The following is a 21,490-nucleotide window of genomic DNA, read 5'->3' on the forward strand; positions in this document are numbered from 1 at the left end:
ATGTTGCCATTGTTAGAGGTTGCTGACAGTGTCACTGAGGAATCAGAGGCAGCCAGGAATCAGACAGATGATGGGGAAGATGAGTTGCGACCTCTGGACACCCCTTTCCAGAAGGAGAGGCAGCCTGCCCCAAAGATCATGATAAGAAAAGATTGGGGTAAAAATGTGAGGTAAGCAGTCTGCCACTCTCCTCAAATTTCTGATAACTGACACACTGCTTTAGGGGATTAAAATGGAAGGCAAACTTACATCCCACAAGTTGTTATTAGCTCCCTTAGAAGTGCCCATGTCCTTTGTTTCTGTGTAAATCACTGTCCGGGGTATGCCTCCTGACAGGAAGCAAGAAGGCCCAGAATAGTGACTCATGCAGAGATTCAGTGGGCAGCTTTCCCTGAGGGTGTGAAGTCCTGCAGCATAACAAATGCTTTACTTGTCCAAGGATAACATCTTGTTATGGACTGCTCAGTGAAGCACCTGGATATAGGGCTGCCAACCTCCAGGTGGGGGCTGGAGATCTCCTAGGATTACAGCTGATCTCCAAATGACAGGGATCAGTTCATCTGTAGAAAATGGCCACTTTGGAAGGTGGACTCTATGGAATTATACCCCACTGGAGTCCCTCCACTTCCCAAACCCTGCCCTCCAGCCTGCTGGCCCAAGTTCCCTGATCCCAGATCTCCAAACTGGATCCCCAAACTCCTGTAATTACTGGAATAAGTAACGTTGCTTTTCTTCCGCAGTCCAAAGGATCCAAACCCCTTTAATAGAGACCGTATCTTTGCTGCCGTCACAAGGGGCAGACCTGAGGAGCTGGAAGGCTTGGCTGAATACTTGCAAAGAAACCATAAATTTCTCTCCAACTCTGAATACAGAGGTAGACGCGTGCATTTCCCTGCCCAAAAGTAGAACACAACAGTGTAGTCTTGTATGTGTGAGTGTATGTGTGCCCCCAAGTCACAGCTGACTTATGGTGACCCCATAGGGTTTTCAAGACAGGAGACGTCCAGAGGTGGTTTGCCATTGCCTGGAGAGGGTCATATTTTTGTCAGTTTAAGAATAGGCTCAGGACAGCCAAAGGGGTTTGTTTGTCTGTGGTCGTTTATGCATGGGTACTTTCACTTGCGTTTGCCTCCATCTGTCTCGGTTGTTCCTTAGTTATGCATGAGTTTTCCGTCCATTAGAGATGACCTCGCGGCCAGCCCTTGCAAATCCCAGGACTTCCCATTCCTCTATTAACCGGATTCTTCCATCTTCCCTGAGCTCAGCCCAGGTGAACTCCCCATTCATAAGGCAAAGTGCAGGACACAGAAGCTTGGTTTCTCTCACAGAAAGAACTAAAGCCAATTACAAAACAGCGTGTAAAGAGGCGGGGTTTCAAATGCTTCCTGCTTCCTCTGAGTTCTTTCTGAGCAGAAGAAAGGATTTTAGAAACAAGGTTTGGGTCCCCCCCCATTCCTTTTAGAAAGCTCCGTTTTTTAAAATGCTTTTTTATGCGGCAATTGGGTTTCTGTGGTGGTGGGGGGACACGGGATTTTTCTCTCACAGTAAGCACTGCAGCCAATTACAAAGCAGCATTTCAAGGGGCAGGGACTCAAATGTTTTTTGATTTGAGCTTGGAGACTGCTGGTGCATAGATTCCCAACAGGAAAGTGTGGGTTCAGCGAGCATTGAACCTCAGGTAAAACTCCCATGCATAAACGACCTGTTTCTGTGTGCCAAAATACAGATACCACAGAAGTACCCGCTCCATCTGTTGCTGATTGGAAGGAAGCAAGCCCAGGCCAAGGACTTATCCAGTGGACATAGCGGACAACCTTTTTTGGTGGTTAGGTGCTTTGAGCTGTCATGAGCCAAGGATGATTCAATCCCCTATGGCAGACTATCAGTTTGATTGTGGCACATAGCCTGGAAATTACAAATTCATTCTCTGCTCTGAGTGGCATTGGGTCCCCAGATCCTCTGCCTTGATACTCAAGGCCCTTATTAAGCAAAGATGAGAATGGTTAAAACAAAGGCCTTGAGCTTGCAAGGCACCCTATTACTGGTGAGGCTGAGAGACAATAGAATCGTACCCACTGGACTAACTTCCCGCCTCTGCATTTTCGGTAGAGTACAAGATAACATCTTACAACATAAGGGTACAAACTGCTTATGTTGGTCTCTCCCTTGTGATTAGGGATACTGGAATATCAGCATTCCCAACCACATGGACAGAACCTACGCATTCATGGCTTTTAAGATTTACAAATCTGTTCTCCCCTTTCTCTGTGTGTGTTTTTTTATGTTGTTGTGAGCATTTTCATTTTGCCCAGATGGGCTGGTGGCATTCCTGATTTGTTTATTTCTTCTAAGGTGTTATTACATTATGCACCATATCCTTGACGCAATATCTGTCCTTCCAGAACTATATTTTCTTGAAATGGCGGGGTGGGGTGGGGGAGGGAAGCTATCACATTCTTCCTAGATACGAAATGCCACATATCCATAGAGTTAGGTAGATATCACCACAGAAGCACAACCGACAGGAGATGGTGCAGCTAAGTGCAAATTCTTCTCTTCCAGATGGAAAAACAGGGAAGACTTGCCTAATGAAGGCCCTGCTGAATTTAAAAGATGGGACGAACCCCACCATCTCCTTGCTGTTGAAGATAGACCGGGAGAGTGGGAATCCGAACCCTCTGGTCAATGCTTCTTGCACTGACAGGTACTACCAAGGTAAGTGTTCCTAAATGATGCCTCTGCCCATCCAGGGCAGAATGTACTACAGATGAGCAAAGGCCAAAAGGACATATCCTGTTGATAAATCCGACCATGGTTTATTCCATAGAACTTAATGGCCTGTTTCCAATCAAGTGGGTGAGTTGGTTTTTTAGGTCCACAGTGTCTGCAGCATAGAAGAGAGGGAGAGGGATTTCAAATTGCTGCCCACCCCTCCATCAGCACTAGGGCTATGGACCAACATCACCCTTTTCATTGCCTGTTGGTTTTATGGTTGTTTATTAGTTCAAAATGTGAGCATTCTTGTTTGACCAAGTTGGATGATGATTATTTATTTATTTATTTAAAAATTATGTCACCTTTCCATCCAATCAGGGAGTTATGGTAGGAAGGGGCAAATGGTGCGTTTCCTTGCTGGGAACCTCCCTTAGACCAAGGGCTCCCTGGAAAGTACCCTGGTTACCTGCTGCCACCACTCTGTACCTCCTGAGAACATCTAGACTGACCTCCTGAAAGGTAGCCTTCCAGTGCAGTACTACAGGGTCCACAAGGTATTCTGAGGGGCAGGTCCCCATTGTATGATATTTGGCATAATGGCATATAGATCACAGGGGGGGGGGAATCCCAGATTGCTTGTCTGAGTAATTCAAGTTGAAATGAGTGGTGTCAGCATATATGTCATATCCAGGGTTTTGCTGGGTCCTGGGCAGAGATTGCTGAGCTCCCCCTCCTATGCTCACCACCTGGACCCCCACTCACACTTCCCTTTCTGGCCCCACCCATGTACCCCCCCAGCCTGCCCTTGCCTACTCATGACCTCTCCCGCAGCCATATGCTTGCCTTTTCCTCAATGGAACTGGGAGGTGTGTACGGCTGGGTGTGCCACTGCTGTGACCATCATTATTCAAACATTCTTCCCTAGCACTGTTGAGAGCCAGCGTAGTGTAGTAGTTAAGAGCAGCAGACTCTAATCTGGAGAACTGGGTTTGATTTCCCCCCTCCTCCACATGAATCTACATGACCTTGGGCTAGTCACAGTTATCTTCGAACTCTCAGGCTCACCAACCTCAGAAGGTGTGACAGTTGTGGGAAGGGAAGGAGTTTATAAGCTGGTTTGATTCTCCTTAAAAGGTAAGAGAAAATCAGCATATCAAAACCAACTCTTCTTCTAGGAGCACAAGAGATGGAGTGCTTGCAAGCAAGTGGGCAATGAGAGGGCATGCAGGCAGGTAGCAGAGGGAGTGCAGGTGGGGGCTGGTGGCAGTGGGCCCTGCCAGATTCCCTGGGCCCTGCCAGATCCCCCACCTGATGGTATGCTGATGCCGGCCCTGGTCATATAAGTGGTGGGAACAGTTTTATTACATTACATGCACATAAAGGAGAAAAAACGTGTTTTAAAAACAAATCCCTGCTTATCAAGTGGCACATTGCTTAATCAAACCTGGCATCTGTTACTAGTCACATGCTTTTTAAAATCTTCCTCGGTCGCTCTGTTTTGCAATTGAGGAAAGGTAGTGCAGCTCTGGATGTTAGTCCCACATCAGAAGCTGGAGATGCATTTCTTGTGTGAACCTTCTTTCCCCAGGCAACACAGCACTGCATATTGCCATTGAGAAGAGGAATTTAGATTTAGTGAAGCTCCTGGTAGAGAACGGCGCCAATGTCTTCGCCAGGGCCTCAGGAGAGTTCTTCCAGATGAAGAAGAAAGGGGTGTGCTTCTATTTTGGTACGTTGGCAATATAACCCCAGGTCTGCTTTCAGAGATCCTTAATGAGGAGAGAGATTTCTTTGTTTGTTAGTGACCCCTGAATAGAGGATGCGCAAATAGGTTCTTCTCATGTTTATTTGTGCTCACATGTTGTAAAAGAAATTGTTTTGCCCATTTTAATTGCTGATATTCCTAATCTGTTTCTTTTTCTTGTGGAATTTTTTTACGCAGTAGCCACCAAAGCCGGTATTTATCTTAACAATGGTGGTGGAAAGTGCTGTCAAGTTGCAGCCAATTTATGGCGACCCCTGGTAGGGTTTTCAAGGCAAGAGACGTTCAGAGGTGGTTTGCCATCGCCTGCCTCTGCATAGCTACTCTGTGACACTGTTCAGAGACGAATTGGCTGTGTGAGCAGTATCATTAAAGTAAAGAAAGCTACTCTGGACTCCCTTGGTGGTGTCCCATCTAACTACTAATTAGGGCCACCCTGCTTAGCTTCCAAGATCTGATGAGATTGGGCTCACCTGGGCCATCCAGGGCAGAGCCATTTAACAATATTGCTATGGAATTTTATTTGTGTGGTTGGGGGAAGATCCCCTGTCAGAAACTGGCTTGGAAATTTCGAGTCAAAATCATAGGGCCAAGAACCTTGGTAGCATTCCTAGCCTGAAGTCATTTCTCATTCGCTAGGCTAGCTTTAATTTCTCTTTCTGCCTAAAGGTGAGCTCCCCCTGTCCTTGGCAGCTTGTACCAATCAGATGGAAGTGGTGCAGTACCTTCTGGACAACCCCCAACAGAAGGCAAGCCTGTCAGCAAGAGATTCTTTGGGCAACACAGTCCTCCATGCTTTAGTGATGGTGGCCAATGATACGGAGAAGAATACAGAGGTCGTCATCAGGATGTATGATGAGATCCTAATGGAAGGTTGCAAGCTGGATCCGCTACTGAAACTAGAGGAAATAGAGAACAACCAAGGGTTAACTCCCTTGAAATTGGCGGCCAAAACTGGCAAAGTAGAGGTACACCAACATATTCTCCTGTTTGTGGCTTTGTTCCAACAGGCTGATTTTAACTGGAGCTAATTTTAAAGTTTCTTTTTCTAAATTTTGCTATAATTGTTGGTTTTTATATAATTTTATTCCTGGTCTTGTGGTCCTTTCAATCTGACTTTTTTGTACTTTTGATTTTTTAAAAACCCTTTTAAATTATAATTGATTGATAGCCATCTTGGGATTGTTATTAATGAACAAGCATACAGCCTTTCTCAGTTGACAAAAAGGAGGGGCCGTGGTTCAGTAGTAGAAGACGAAGAGTTGGTTTTTATATGCCGACTTTCTCTACCACTTAAGGCAGAATCAAACCGGCTTACAATCGCCTTCCCTTCCCTTCCCCACAACAGACACCCTGTGAGGTGGGTGAGGCTGAGAGAGAATGACTTGCCCGAGGTCACCCAGCTAGCTTCCTGTGTAGGAATGGGGAAACAAATACAGTTCACCAGATTAGCCTCTTCCACTCATGTGGAGGAGTGGGGAATCAAACCCAGTTCTCCAGATCAGACTCCACCGCTCCAATCCACCACTCTTACCCACTACACCACGCTGGCTCTCCTGCATCTGTTTGTCATGCAGAAGGTCCTAGTTTCAATCCCCGGCATCTCCAGTTAAATGGACTAGGCAAGTAGGTAATGTAAAAGACCTCTGCCTGAGACCCTGGAGACCCGCTGCTGGTCTGAGTAGACAATACTGACTTTGATGGACCAAGGTTCTGATTCAGTATAAGGCAGCTTCATGTGTTCATGGTATCAAACATTAAAAACAACAACTGGTGGCCAGAGCTGAGGCAAAGTGTGATTGTCCTATGGCCACCTAGTAACTCATACAGAGGCAGGATACAAACTGGAAGCTTTCTGGTTTGTAGCTGAGTCTCAAACTACACTATGGCCAATCACCATATTGGAAAACAAGGCCCAAAGAGATCACTTCTGTTTTTCATAGATTTTCAAGCACATTCTTCAGCGAGAGATCAAAGATCCCAAGTTTAAGCACTTATCTCGCAAGTTCACCGAATGGACCTATGGACCGGTCCATGTGTCTTTGTATGACTTATCCTCCATCGATAGCTATGAGAAAAACTCTGTGCTAGAAATCCTGGCCTACAGCAGTGACACTCCGGTGAGTTGGAAGTAAGGTTGTACAAACGCTCCCTTTTCTATGTTTGTATGCTGCCTTTTAATGTTGTTCATGTTTGGTTCTTGTAGGTTATCCGGGTTGTGTAACCGTGGTCTTGGAATTTTCTTTCCTGACGTTTCGCCAGCAACTGTGGCAGGCATCTTCAGAGTAGTAACACTGAAGGACAGTGTCTCTCAGTGTCAAGGGTGTAGGAAGAGTAATATATAGTCAGAAAGGGTTGGGTTTGAGCTGAGTATTGTCCTGCAAAAGTATTGTCCTGTAAGTATCAAGATAATGTGCTAATGAGGGTATGGTATGTTAATATGATTATCTTGATACTTACAGGACAATACTTTTGCAGGACAATACTCAGCTCAAACCCAACCCTTTCTGACTATATATTACTCTTCCTACACCCTTGACACTGAGAGACACTGTCCTTCAGTGTTACTACTCTGAAGATGCCTGCCACAGTTGCTGGCGAAACGTCAGGAAAGAAAATTCCAAGACCACGGTTACACAACCCGGATAACCTACAAGAACCAATGAACTCTGACCGTGAAAGCCTTCGACAATATTTTGTTCATGTTTGTTGCTGGTGCTTACGGATTCATTTGCCTTTTTCATGGCATTTTCATAGCCTTTGTAGATGATCGATAAAAATATAGTGAAATATTTAATTGGGAAAATACTCACTGGTTTGTTTCACACAACCAGCAAGCAGAATCATGACAGGGGACTCTGGAGTCCAAATGGTGGAACAACAAGATTTGGTAGCAACGCTACACAAAAAAAGAAAAAAACATAGTTCTGATTGAAAATGGTCCTTGCATAAGATAGACATGATTGGCAATATGCAATTGGATGGTAACTAGTCAAAACCTGAACTAAATACACACTGTTCTTTAATATCATTATTATAGCTAATACAAATGGGAATATTGATGACAGCTATAATATTAGGAAGCGTTTGGATTTGACTATTGTTCTAATGTGTGGTTGTCTAGAGTTCAAGAAAGTCCTGCAGCGGGGAGAGGGGCAGGGAGAATTTGAGTCATGACCTCTCTTGAGATATTCAACTTATAGGGACATTTACCAACTTATCAGAGTTATATGCAGATCATGCCACCAGAGAGGAGGGGCTGTGGCTCAGTGGTAGAGCATCTGCTTGGCATGCAGAAGGTCCCAGATTCAATCCCTGGCATTTCCAGTTAAAGGGACCAGGCATGTAGGTGATGTGAAAGACCTCCGCCTGAGACCCTGGAGAGCTGCTGCCAGTCTGAGTAGACAATTCTGACTTTGATTGACCAAGGGTCTGATTCAGTATAAGGCAGCCTCATGACTGTGCTGATAAATTTGTGCTATTGAAATCCATCACCAGCTTTAAGAGGGAGGGTTTTCATTGCACTCCATGTGAAAAATGCAGTTGCTCCTTTTTGCTTGCTGTTCTGCTAGGCACAGAGGCAAATGTTTTGCTTATACACACTGGTAGAGAGGCAGGCAGCCCCACAGACTTTTCTCCACCACCACTTCACAGCTAGAGACAGCATATGCTACTAGCCAGACAGAGGCAAAAATGTGCTGGCAAGCATTGGCACAGGAGGCAGGGAGGACTGCAGCGGGAGGGAATGGAAGTCAATGGCCACTTCTCCCCTCCCGCCCACAGCAATAAGCAGGCTCTTCAATGCCATATTAATGTGTGTGCATGCAACTAGTAGCCCTGACAGAGAGAAATGCAAGAGATCAGCCATGATGATGGACCAGAGATGTGTCTCTGCCTTGAATTTCATTTAAAAGAAGCCACTCTTCTTCTCTGAGAGAAATCCTCTCCTCTGAGATAAATCTTTTTCCCTGGGAGAATTTCTTCCCTGGGGGGTAGGCAAGAAAGGAATGCTTAGGGCGTCCTTTTTAAAAGAAATGTGAAGTGTGGGTGAGACGAGCTAAAATTGTTCTGAGGAAGACCTCTGATAAAGAATTCTGGATACATGGATAGCTAGATTTGAGTCCACTTTCACCTTAGAGTTCAACAACAAGACTTGGGGTATAAGGTTTTGGGAGTCCGAGCTCCCTTTGTCAGATACACACAGCTACCTTCTGAAATTATCTGGATACAAGAATGAAGCGCTAGTTTCTAGGGTTCATTAGAGATTTATATTGTAATGTATGTGGGCTGTAAGAAGAGAAGCTTCACGGGTGTATATTTTTACCAGTGTGCTGTTTTTCTTTCTCATGAACACAGAATCGGTACAAAATGGTGGTTTTGGAACCGTTGAACAAACTGCTCCAGTGCAAATGGGACTCCTTTGCTGCCCTGAGATTTCATCTAAGCTTTTTGACCCATGCGATATTCATGGGCGTCTTCACAGCTGTTGTTTGCTACCAGGCCATTGATGGCAAGGTGTGGCTAATTTTATTTATTTATTTGTTATTCTGCTTTTCTCCCTACTGGGGACCCAAAGGGGCTTAACACATAGGGTTGCCAGGTCCCTCTTCACCACCAGCGGGAGATTTCTGGGGTGGAGCCTGAGGAGGGCGGGGTTTGGGGAGGGGAGGGGCTTAAATGCCATAGAGTCCAATTGCCAAAGCGGCCGTTTTTCTCCAGGTGAACTGATCTCGATCGGCTGGAGATCAGTTGAATTAGCAGGAGATCTCCTGCTACTACCTGGCAGTTGGCAACCCTATTAACACAGCATTCTCCGCTGCTGCACCCTTATCCTCACAACAGCACCCCTCTGAAGTAGGTCAGGCTGAGTGAGAGACTGTGATGGGCCCCAGGTCACCCAGCAATACGGTTGCTAATCTCCAGGTGGTGGCTGGAAATCTGCCGCTATTACAACTGATCTCCAGCCAATAGAAATCAGTTCCCCTGGAGAAAATGGCCGCTTTGGCAATTTGACTCTATGCATTGAAGTCCCTTCCCATCTCCAAACCCCGTTTTGAGACTGTGGGCACATTTGGAATAGTGACATGGCATAGTGGGCGCAGCAACAAAATGGCTGCCACACAATGGCTGCCGCGGGAGAAGGCGCGAGCCACAAAACGATTGCCACAGCTTAACTTCAGTAACACAGCATAGAATAGATCCTTGTGCTGTGCTGGCAGCTGCTGCCAAAGCAATATTTTTAAAATCTGCACAGCCAGTCAGAAGCCTTGCTGGGCAAAAGCCCTACCTTGCCCCACCCATGACCTAAAAACACTAGGCGGGGACCAAAAAAGTTATTTGTGGGCACCATGTGGGGGGACCCGTCCTAGACTGATACTTTACCTACCACACCACGTCAGCTTTGGGACATACGTGTGTGTATGAGTGTGGCAATTATTTCGTTCTGTAAACAATTAGGGATGTTCATGATGACATTGTTTCACACTGCAAGTCCTATTTTCTCATATGGGTTCTCCTCGCTCAGGCCAAAATGGCAGTCATCTTTTCTCTCGATCATACAATATTCAAGAGAAGAATTACCAGTGAAATGATGGTTGCTTAAGTTGTGTATAAATGGCATTTAATGTATACCGGTAAATTAAATAAATTAAATAATTTTTTTATAGAAATGTCATAAAGAAACACAGGAATCAGGAACACACCCACAGGAACGGCACAAGTGAGAAGAATCAAAATGACAACCCTAACCCCCCCCCCAAACATGAAAAAGGGCAGATTCTTATATTCGTAATATTAAAGTCCTCATGAGCACTACTAGTCTGTCCTAGCCTAGTAGTCTTTGCTCTGTCGGATAGTAGGACTCCCAGGTCTCAGGCATGAATCTTTCCCAGCTCCCCTGAGTGGTAGTTTTTAACCAAGGACGCTGGGGCCTTTTGCCTAAGGTTGCCAACCTCCAGGTGGTGGATGGAGACCTTCTGCTATTACAACTGATCTCCAGGCAAGAGATCAGTTAACCTGGAGAAAATGGCCACTTTAGAAGGTGGACTCTATGGCAGAATAACCCATTGAAGTCCCTCCCCAAACCCCACCCTCTTCAGGCTCCACTCCCAAAATCTCCAGATATTTCCCAATCCGGAGCTGGCAACCTTTATTTTGCCCGTGATACTTGTTAATGAGCCTCAAGTACTGGGAAGGTAAATTGGTCTAAGTAAGGCACAGGGACAGCAGAACACATCTGTATGCCTCAGGCAGACACATCTGTATTCCTGACACACTCCATATCAAAATAATCCAGCTAACTGTAGATTTTGTCCCTGTCCTCAAGTATTATTTCACTGTAGATTTTAGAATTAAGCACACCTTGATTTACTTGGTTGATAAAAAATGTTTTTCTGAGCAGAAGATTCTTAAATTGTATTGGCTAGTGTACCAAGCAGCTATGTTTTTGTCCTCTGCTATGAAAACACAGGCTGAGATAATGTCCTGCGTATGATTTTCATTGCCTGATGTCCTAGGATGAATGATATATAAAGAGACATGATTTTAGGTAATTAATTGACATTGTTTGTTCTGCTCTTTATGACTTGTAATAAAGACTGACTGACTGACAGATGCACTCCATTTAGGTAAAACAGAGTCATAAATTAAATTAACAGTGGAGCCTGGGCCAGGCTGCCGAGATATTTTGTGCCACTGTACTTTGTTCTCGGTTTACAAAAGGCATCAGCATTCATCCTGGGAAGAGAGGAAAAGCCAGCATCCTGAGACATGATAGGCTTGCTTTTGTAAAGAAATGCTGCTAGGCATCTGCACATGTGGAGCATATATGTGCATATAGTGCTGCCCTTTAATGTTACCCCAAAATCTGGTGCCCTGCCTAATTTTAGGGACAACCTTTGTAAAAAGCCTGAATAACCTTCTGTTCTTGTGGATGTAGCAAAGAGAAGACAGCAGAGAGGGAGGGGCTGTGGCTCAGTGGTAGAGCATCTGCTTGGCACGCAGAGGGTCCCAGGTTCAATCCCCAACATCTCCAGTTAAAGGGGCTAGGCCAGTAGGTGATGTGAAAGACCTTTGCCTGAGACCCTGGAGAGCTGCTGCCAGTCTGAGCAGACAATACTGACTTTACAGTAGACAATACTGACTTTGGTGGACCAAGGGTCTGATTCAGTATAAGGCAGCTTCATGTGTTCATGTGAGAGAGTCTGGGTGTTTTTCACCTATGTTGGTTTTCTCCCTTCCTTCACAGTCTGTAATTCCGAGGAATTATGCAGCAGGAGATACGTTAAGGGTGTTTGGCCAGGCCATTGTTTTAGTGGGTACCATTTATCTTCTCATTGCTCAGGTAAGGATGCCCTCCTCTCCCTCCTGCCAACACAATTTGTTCTATTGCTGTGAATTAGCCCTTCACCCTCCTTTTCTTCTAACTTACTGCCCCTGTTCATTTGTTTAGACTCTTTACTTGTGGAGGAGGCGCCTGTCCTTGAAACGTCTGCTCTCAGATGACTGTATTCAGGTTTTATTGTACGTTGGGACTGGGGATTGTGGGTGGGGGGGAGGAACAGGCAGTCCTGGGGGAGCCAGAGTGGCGTAGTGGTTAAGAGCGGTGGTTTGGAGCGGTGGACTCTGATCTGGAGAACCGGGTTTGATTCCCCACTCCTCCACATGAGCGGCAGAGGCTAATCTGGTGAACTAGATTTGTTTCCCCACTCCTCCACAGGAAGCCAGCAGGGTGACCTTAGGCAAGTTACAGCTCTGTTAGAGCTCTCTCAGCCCCACCTACCTCACAGGGTGTCTGTTGTGGGGTGGGGAAGGGAAGGTGATTGTAAGCCGGTTTGAGTCTCCCTTAAGTGGTAGAGAAAGTCGGCATATAAAAACCAACTCTTCTTCGCTAGTATCTTTTTGGTTGAAGAGGCCTCCATCCCAGGTTAGGGATTGAAATAAGGGAAACAGAAGGATTTTTGCAGTGGCCACAGATTCCTTGGGGGTGTGGGGCAGGTGTTAGTGGGGCATTGGTGACATTCTTTCCAAGCTTAATAGCGACTTTCCTGTGTCAGTCTCTCGAAACCCAGCAATATGTAAAAAGAAATGACTCTATATTTAGCACCTGTAATAGTTTTAGCAAAAACAAACAGGATGGCAATATTTTTATTGCACACTATTGTTTTAATTTGGAGTGAGATGGAACAGAAGGATGGACCGTAGAACTCCATGGCAAGATGGGCATGCTTCCTGTAGCCCTGTGGAAAAATGCCTCTCTAGCTTTCTTGTGAAACTCTGGTACATCCTGGGCGGCATGTGACGCTTTCTTCCTCCTGGTCTTTTGCAGGTTGGTGCAGTCACTCATGCTGTTGATCGCAGTGCCAATGTACTTTGTGGGGATGGAAGAATATGTGCCTTTGATGGTTTTTTCCCTGCTGCTGGGCTGGATGAACTTGCTGTATTACACCCGAGGATTCCAACTGACAGGGATCTACAGTGTCATGATACAGAAGGTGGGTGTGAAAGAACCACCCCCTTTAATCTGGGTACTTCCTGCTTTCCACGAGGGGAAAACTTCCTGTGTGGAACTACGCTTTGTCTACAAAATGCAAACTACAAGCTTGGGCAGCCTCAGTTTTCATTGGGGTCATGTAGAGAACAGAGAGGGAGATTAACCCTTCAACTTCCACTCAGTTTCCCTAATCCAAGTCAACCACCCTACCCTGCCATTAGAATTTTAAAGGGGGGGGGGAGACATGTCCTTAAAAACATCTCTTTTCCACTTTAAAATGCTAATAAACAAAGTGTGGTGAGCCCAGTTTCAGTTGACAAATCCAAGTGGAGGTTGGAAGGTGAAATCCCTCCCTACCCTGTATAGCTCCAGTGCAAACAGAGGCCCTTGTCTTTTATAGCAGGGTTGCTAACTCTGACTTGGGAAATACCTGGAGATTTGGGGATGGTGCCTGGTGAGGGACAGAGCTTGGGAGGGAAGGAAACTCAGTGGGTTAGATGCCACAGAGTTCATCCTACAGTTTTGCCATTTCCTCTAGGGGAACCGATCTCTGTAAATTGGCTGTACTTCCCGGAGAGCTCCAAGCCCCACCTGGAAACTGGCATCCCTGTTTTATACACACAGACGCACCATCCACATCTCAACTGTTCCTTCTCTTAGGCCTAAAACCATGGTCGCTTAACCCAGTTCCAGCCCCGTTCCAGCCCCGTTCCCTCCCAGTTTCACCCAGGATCAAATCTTCGCAAACGGACGGGACCTTATTTCCTGCCTGCTGCTACTTTGGAGCTTTTTTGAGAAAAAGAAGGATTGCATTCCCCCCCTTCTTTCAGGTAGCTCCGTTTTTTGTTTTTTAGTTCTTAAAATGCTTTTAAAATTACAAGCGGGGTGGGGGAAGCCTCCATTAGTCAATTCGAAAGGACCAATCACCAGGAGCTGAGGTGGGGTGGGGGAGGGCTTACTCAGTAGGAACCCGCATTTTCTGTTTACATGGATCCATTTGCACACAGTTTAGTCCCTTCTCGTTCCAGGTAATGCGGGTTCATTTGATCCTGGGTGGAACGGGGATGGAACTGGGCTGGAACTGGGCTAAGTGACCATGCGTTTTAGGCCTTAATCTCCTCTGGGATAGGCTGGGGTAACTTCCTTTCCAGCAGCGAGCTTATGCAGTCCTAATTTAGGGGGAAATACCACCACAAGATGATAATGGTTTCTCATTCTTATGTAAGAAGATAAAAAGAGCCCCTCCTGGCTCAAACCAGTGGTCTGTCTAGCCCAGCATCCTGTCTCACAGAGTGGCCAACCAGTAGTGTCAGGAGGATCCTATAGATGAGAATATCAGGTGTTTGCCTCTTGTTTTCATCTCAGGACGTTTTGGTTGATAGGACTGTATATTTCTGGGGAAGCATCTTCTCCAAGCGCCCCCTTGTGGATGGCCTGTTCCTTTTTTAAAGCGGTGTAGCTTGGACTGAACAAACGCAACTTCCAGAGTTGGTGGCCGAGGGAGAGGAATTCAACCAGGGCAGCTCCTTCTGCAGGCCTTTCACGGCATTTCCATTCCAGTTGTTGAATGTCCACTTGGCTTGTAAATTGTTGAAATGCATGGATAACGTCTGTCACGAAGAAAAGACAGCTCCCTGCTTCTAATAATAATTTTCACAAATTCCAGTCATGTGTGGCCTCACTGGGCAGGTCAAAAAATCCACACAATGGGGCCACCCAGAGTTAGTGTGCAGATTTCTTCAGACCCTTGGGAATCCTCACATTTCTAGAAATTATAACAACTAAAAAAGGGGGGAGGGTTTTTTAAAACCTCCCAAATCTACACAGACATCACATTTTTTTAAAAAAAGTTTGGGCAGCATTTGGAGTTGCTATAGCAACCCAAATGGTACCTGATATTAAATCAGTGGTGCTGGACAACAGCATTGTGGGTGGGAGGGACAGACATGATGGAATGGAGGAAGACTGTGGGAAGAGGAACAGTGATAAGAGATAGAATCATAGAGATGGAAGGGCCATAGAGGCCATCTAGTCCAACCCCCTGCTCAGTGCAGGATCAGCCTGGAGCATCCCTGACAAGTGTTCGTTCAAGCGATGCTTGAAGACTGCCAGTGAGGGGGAGCTCACCACCTCCTTAGGCAGCCAATCCCACTGCTAAATCACTCTTACTGTAAAAAAATGTTTCCTAATGTCCAGCCGGTACATTTCTGCCCATAATTTATACCCATTATTATGAGTCCCATCCTCTGCTGCCAACAGGGACAGCTCCTGGCCCCCTTCTAAGTGACAGCCTTTCAAATACTTTAAGAGAATGGACTAAACATTCCCAATTCCCTCAGGCAATAGGGTAAGTGGCAGTGGGGAGATGGGAGGGAAAGAAAGAGATTCAGGTAAATTAGGGAATGGAGAGCCAAGTGCCTGCTAGGAGACGCATGTGGCGGGGGAAGAAGAGACAGAGACACCAGGAAGAGGATGGGCAAATAGAGTCAGCAACAATGGGGGAAGTGTAGGAGGGGATGAGGGAATGGAAACAGCAGGGGGAGTGAGGCTGTTGCAGAGGGCAAATGGGATTTCCCCTCTTCCATGATTCCTAATGGGTATCCCTCTGGTTTCTAATATAGACATTGCAAGGCAGTTTGTGGCTAAAGCCAACCTTACACTTATCCATAGTCAGCTGGATAATTTGCCTCCTGCTCTTCATTCCAGACAATCCTGAGGGACCTTCGGCGTTTCCTGTCGGTCTACCTGATCTTCCTTTTTGGCTTTGCAGTAGGTGAGTTCCTTGAATCTATATCTATATCAATCTTTAATAGCATATGGAATACAGTTACAATCGTTAAATATAGTAGTATCCAGATAAAATAATATAGTTTATGTAAATAAAATCAATCAATCATGACAACTATCAGATGGGTATACGCTTGGTTCCTCGAATCCTCATAGCAGCTAAAAGAAACTTTGCTAGTTCCTTGAGTCCAAGATGGGGGCTGTGGCTCAGTGGCGGAGCATCTGTTTTACGTGCCGGTAAATGGTCCTAGGCTCAGTCCCCAACTTTGATCTGAGACCCTTGAGAGCCAATGGTTGGTGTAGAGAATACTGACCCAATTCTGATGGTCTGTCTATGGAAGCTTCATTTGTTCAAGGGATGATGGGCAGGAAGAGTGTGGGGGGAACTGTACTCTCTTCCAGGGTAAGCAAGAGTCTTGGGGTCAGAAGTTACCATGATGAAGATCTCGGAGCTTCATCAGTCTTTTTAAAGGTAGCTTGCACATGTACCCATAATATGAATCAGGGTTATACAGAACGGAGAAGAGGATATTTAACTGTTCAAACCCCACTCGGTTTCTCTGATTGAAATCAGGCTGTCTCTGCTTTAATGAGCATTCCAAAGGGAAAAGGTGAATTTTTAAAGGCGATGTCTTTTTTCCTTTAAAACACGGATAATGCAGGGACCTTGGTTTGCTGTACTTTGAAACAGGATTCGATGGACTCTCCTGCAAGCAGTCAGAGTTCTTGTATTCTTCTGAGCTGTAGAGAGCACCATCTACATCCAGTATGTCTGGGGGCATATCTAGAGAAAAACAGCTGGGGCAGAGAAGCTTTTAAAATTAGAAAGTTTATACAAAGGTTCTCCAAAGGGAGCTTTTGACTTCTCCATTTTTCATTCCAGCCCTCTTCACCCTCACCAGTGAGGGGTTCCAGCCATCCCAGAACAGTTCTGCCCCTGCCTCAGAAGATGATAAACCCCAAGCCGTATTCACCAGGCTGTTTATGACTTCTCTGCAACTCTTCAAGTTCACTATTGGAATGGGGGACCTGGAGTTCCATGAGCACATGAAATTCAGATACTTTGTGATCTTCCTCCTCCTCCTCTTTGTGATCCTGACGTACATCCTCCTTTTGAACATGCTGATTGCCCTGATGAGCGAAACAGTCAACAAGATCTCCGGATACAGCCAAAGTGTCTGGAAGCTCCAGGCAAGTCCAGCTCCAGTGCCCCTTCTGCTGGGCCCAGCTTAATTCGAGCCAGCATGAGGTCAAGCAATATGCCATGTGCTCTGCCAGCGTCGTGTAGTGGTTAAGAGCGGTGGTTGGAGTGGTGGAGTCTGATCTGGAGAACCGGGTTTGATTCCCCACTCCTCCACATGAGCGGCGGATGCTAATCTGGTGAACTGGATTTGTTTCCCCACTCCTACACACGAAGCCAGCTGGGTAACCTTGGGCATGTTACAGCTCTGTTAGAGCTCTCTCAGCCTCACCTACCTCACAGGGTATCTATTGTGGGGAGGGGAAGAGAAGGTGATTGTAAGCCGGTTTGAGTCTCCCTTAAGTGGTAGAGAAAGTCGGCATATAAAAACCAACTCTTCTTCTTCTACTAAACAGAAGCCCAGCTGAGCTGAAAGGTCATTGGTGTAGCCATTCTCTGTACCTTTGTCTGAAGGCGTAGCTGGGGGGAAAACAGGAGGACAGAAGTCAGCCCTTCATAGGGGTATCAGAGGAAGAGCTGAAAGCAGCTAGGCAGGCTTCTGCCATGCAGGAACTAGATCCACCTGAGAATCGCCAGGGAACTTTTGTATCAGATGTTAGGCTCCATCTACACATTACAAAGTCTTCGTGTTGTCTGGGGAATTATATGAAGGTTTTGGATCACATGTGCAATAGGAGTCTTGTGCACTTCAGATGCACACCGTCTCTTTTCAGTTTGCAGCTACAGCATGCGGGGAGAAGCAGCCTTTAGCCCCCTCCCCCACTGCACATTCACAAACTGCCCCATGACGCCCTTATTGGCTCCATTGCAAAAATCATATTACTTACATGGCTACATGTAAGTTACACAATGGAGCTAATTGTTGGGTCTATGGGGGGCAGCTTAAGGACATGAAAACGGTGGGAAGGATAGAGCAACTTCTCCTTGCTTTTGCCGTGGTTGCAAACTGGTGGGCATCTGGGAGGCACAAAACCCTCATGTGTGATAAAGTCCTCATGTTGTTCCCTGACAAACGCAAGGACTTTGTAATGTATAGATGGACTCTGAATCTTGTTTTGGTTATATATATTTATTTACTTCATGTAGTCTGTCAATATCAGTAGAAAAGAGCAAGAGTCCAGTAGCACCTTAAAGACTAACAAAATTTCTGGCAGGGTTATGAGCTTTCGTGAGCCACAGCTCCCTTCTTCCGATCTTCAGTGGTGAAAGTGTTATACTAGGATCTGGGGAACTCAGGTTCAAATCCCCACTGTGCCACGGACGCTTGTTGGGTGACTTTGGGCCAGTCACACACTCTCAGTCTAACTTACCTCACAGGGTCATTGTGAGGTTTAAATGGAGGAGAGGAGAATGATGTAAACCGCTTTTGGTCCCTATTGGGGAGAATGCTGGGATATAAATCAAATAAATAAAAAAATAATGACATTGCTGTCTCCACAAGTTGCAGTATCTCCTGGCCAGATGTACTTACTGGTGGCTGTGTAACAAAGACTCCCCCCCCCCCAGGCCAGAGGCTGCTTCCACAGGGGAGGGATATAGAAGCAAAACATACTCCCCTCCCCCACTAGGTCTGAGGAGCCCAAGGAGGGAATTATCCAGTGTGAAAATTCATGTTTCCACATTCTGTATTCTCAGAGAGCTGTTACTATCCTGGAGATAGAGAAAAACTGGCTTTTGTATTGGAAGAAGCCACAGAGATCTGGCTGCTTGTTGCCTGTTGGCTCAGGAGAAAAAGACAAAAGATGGGTCTTCCGGTAAGTCCGTTGCTAGGTTCATCTTCACCTCAGCTTAGGTGGTGGCTGGAGTTCTCCTGGGATTACAACTGATCTCCAGACGACAGAGATCAGTTCGCCTGGAGAAAATGGCCACTTTGGAAGGTGGACTCTATGGCATTATACCCCATTGAAGTCCCTCCACTCCCCAAACCCCGCCCTCCTCAGGCTCCACCTCCAAAATCTCCAGGTATTTCCCAACCTGGAGCTGGCAACCTACCTCAGCTGGTGGCCCAGGTGAGAGGCTGGCATGTATATCAGTGCACACCTCTGTAGGGTTGCCAGCCTCCAGGCACTAGCTGGAGATCTCCTGCTATTACAACTGATCTCCAGCCAATAGAGATCAGTTCACCTGGAGAAAATGGCCACTTTGGCAAGTGGACTCTATGGCATTGAAGTACCTCCCCTCCCCAAACCCCACCCTCCTCAGGCTCCGCCCCAAAAACCTCCCGCCGATGGCAAAAAGGGACCTGGCAACCCTACTGCTCGGTTGTGCTTTCTAGACAGCACATTATAATACGTGTGTTTGTTTGTGTGTTCTAGAGTGGAAGAGATCAATTGGGCCAACTGGGAGAAAGAGGTAGGAGTCCTCAGTGAGGATCCTGGGAGCTCCGGGGACTCTGGAATAGAGCTTCAAGGTAAGAACTTGCAGCCGCCCACTCATCCGCTCCAAAATCCACCTTGGACCCATCCATCGTCAGGCAGTGTTGCTTGCTTAGAATGAGGGCTCAACTGAATATTCTGTGTCTTTCCGTGGTTATGTTCCTCTGTTTGTTTTTTGAGGGAACGTGCTCCCTCCTCAGTTTAAGCAGCCTGAGTGTGCAAAGTTGGGCCAGAAAATAACTCATGGGGAAAGAGGAAAGATCATGCTGGTCGCTCTCTTTAAAGTGCCTGGTCCAGGGGCCATATCCTGTTTTTTTAAAGATGGGAGAAATAATCATAGAACATGTACTTTTGCTGCCTATGATAAAGAGTCATTCATCCCAAGAAATCCAGTTTTGATCCCAGGGGAGACAGCTTTCAGATTCCAAATCCTACAGGATTGCTGACAGTCCTGCTAGGGTTGCCCACCTCCAGGTACTAGATGGAGATCTCCCACTATTACAACTGATCTCCAGCTGATAGAGATCAGTTCACCTGGATAAAATGGCTGCTTTAGCAATTGGACTCTATGGCATTGAAGTCCCTCCCGTCCCCAAACCCTGCCCTCCTCAGGCTCCACCCCAAAAACCTCCCACCAGTGGTGAAAAGGGATCTGGCAACCCTACCAAGAACATATCTAGTTTGGCCCTTAGTACTTTTTTCCACTTTGACTGCAGTGTCAATGTCTGCTACTGGATGGCTGCAGGGTATTTATTTCCCCAAACTTTACACGAGACTTTTGGTTGATTGTTCCCCCCTTCCCCACCCTTCAAAAATGGATTTTATGTGGAGCTAGACATTACTGAAGTAATTCCTTTCTCTCTTTTTTGCCTTCTCAAGTACAGTAAATATTTTACTCTGTTGGAATTTTGTTGATGTTGCTGCCTTGGCTTTTACATTTCTCTCCTAAATTTTTAAATTGCTGTTTTTGCCTCTGCTGCTTATATTCTTGCAGCTTTTAGTTCAAGTTTTGCTATTTAGGTAAGTTTAAATGTTTGAAGTGGGTTGTTCTTAATAATGGAGTGGTCCCAACCGTCCTTCAAGGAACCTTCCTCCATCTTAAGTTGTTCTTCCTCTAATGGAAGAGCCACTTAAGTTGGAGAAGGTTCCTTAGGCAGGGTTGCCAATTCCAGGTTGGGAAATTCCTGAAGATTTTGGGGAGGGGAGGGCAGGGTTTGGAGAGGGACCTCAGTTGGATATAATGCCATAGACTCCACCCTCCAAAGCAGCCATTTTCTCTAGAGGAACTTTTTTTGTGGTCTGGAGATTAGTTGTAATTCTGGGAGATCTCCAGGCTCTACCTGGAGGTTGGCAACTGTAGGCTGGAAAAAGGCTTCTACCTTTTGTTCAGTGGAATGGGAAGACAGGGTAAGATCCAGCCCAGAGCGGTGATGTTTTATCAGAGAGCTGTCACAAGAACTTCTTGTGAATGGGTTGGTTAGACTCTGGCACATACCAAGCAAGAAAGGATTTTGTTCCTGTCAAGGTTTGCTTCTGGCCTGGTTCCTTTGAGAACGTGTTGCTCGTAGACCAGTGAAACTGCTTGGCTGCCCCCTCCAAACTCCGACAGATGCCTCACACCCTCTTCTGTCTCCCTTTTCAGATAAGAGTCTGTGGAGCTGGGTATTGCGGGCAAAGGCCGCTTCGTCCACCACGGCATCCACACCAGAGTAGTAGCTGCTGTCGCATCACCTCAGCCAATGAACAAGATGAAGCTGTTAAGAAGACCCAAAACGTTTGGCGAACCTGACTGCTGCTACAGCGCTGAAATCCTTAGGCCAAATTTGAGCTCCGTTGGAACAATGTAAAGAAAAACGACAGTGGAAGAGGCCACGGAGACTGGGCTTATGGCTAGGATCTGTGCCTTTGAGTTTGTGTGCTGTAGACCAGCCTTTCCAAGAAACCGTATATAATTCAGTGGCCTTTTCAACAGAGAGCAACAGTCTCTGTTATCTGGTTAATTAATCTCCAAACCAAATGCAGTCTCTCCTTACCTCCTGGCTGCCACAAGGTCCCTCGGCTGCCTGCACCCTTCAGATTCACATAGTCATTTCAATTTAACAAACCCTTGAGATTAAATCCAGCACCTAGGGTTACCAGCTTCGGGTTGGTAAATACCT

At 46.2% G+C, this 21,490-nt stretch overlaps 1 protein-coding gene across 1 annotated transcript; it reads left to right on the forward strand.

The window, feature by feature from the left end:
• Positions 1 to 21,044, forward strand: TRPV2 (transient receptor potential cation channel subfamily V member 2). The gene is made up of 15 exons (XM_056865017.1): positions 1 to 170; positions 741 to 874; positions 2,563 to 2,715; positions 4,304 to 4,444; positions 5,147 to 5,445; positions 6,421 to 6,597; positions 8,834 to 8,992; positions 11,724 to 11,819; positions 11,928 to 11,998; positions 12,804 to 12,969; positions 15,675 to 15,741; positions 16,639 to 16,950; positions 18,596 to 18,710; positions 19,272 to 19,366; positions 20,974 to 21,044. The coding sequence occupies exons 1-15, from the start codon at positions 1 to 3 to the stop codon at positions 21,042 to 21,044; spliced, it is 2,226 nt and encodes a 741-aa protein (XP_056720995.1).
• Positions 21,045 to 21,490: the final 446 nt, after the last annotated feature.

Source organism: Euleptes europaea, chromosome 19, assembly GCF_029931775.1.
Source record: "Euleptes europaea isolate rEulEur1 chromosome 19, rEulEur1.hap1, whole genome shotgun sequence".
NCBI classification, from domain to species: domain Eukaryota; kingdom Metazoa; phylum Chordata; class Lepidosauria; order Squamata; family Sphaerodactylidae; genus Euleptes; species Euleptes europaea.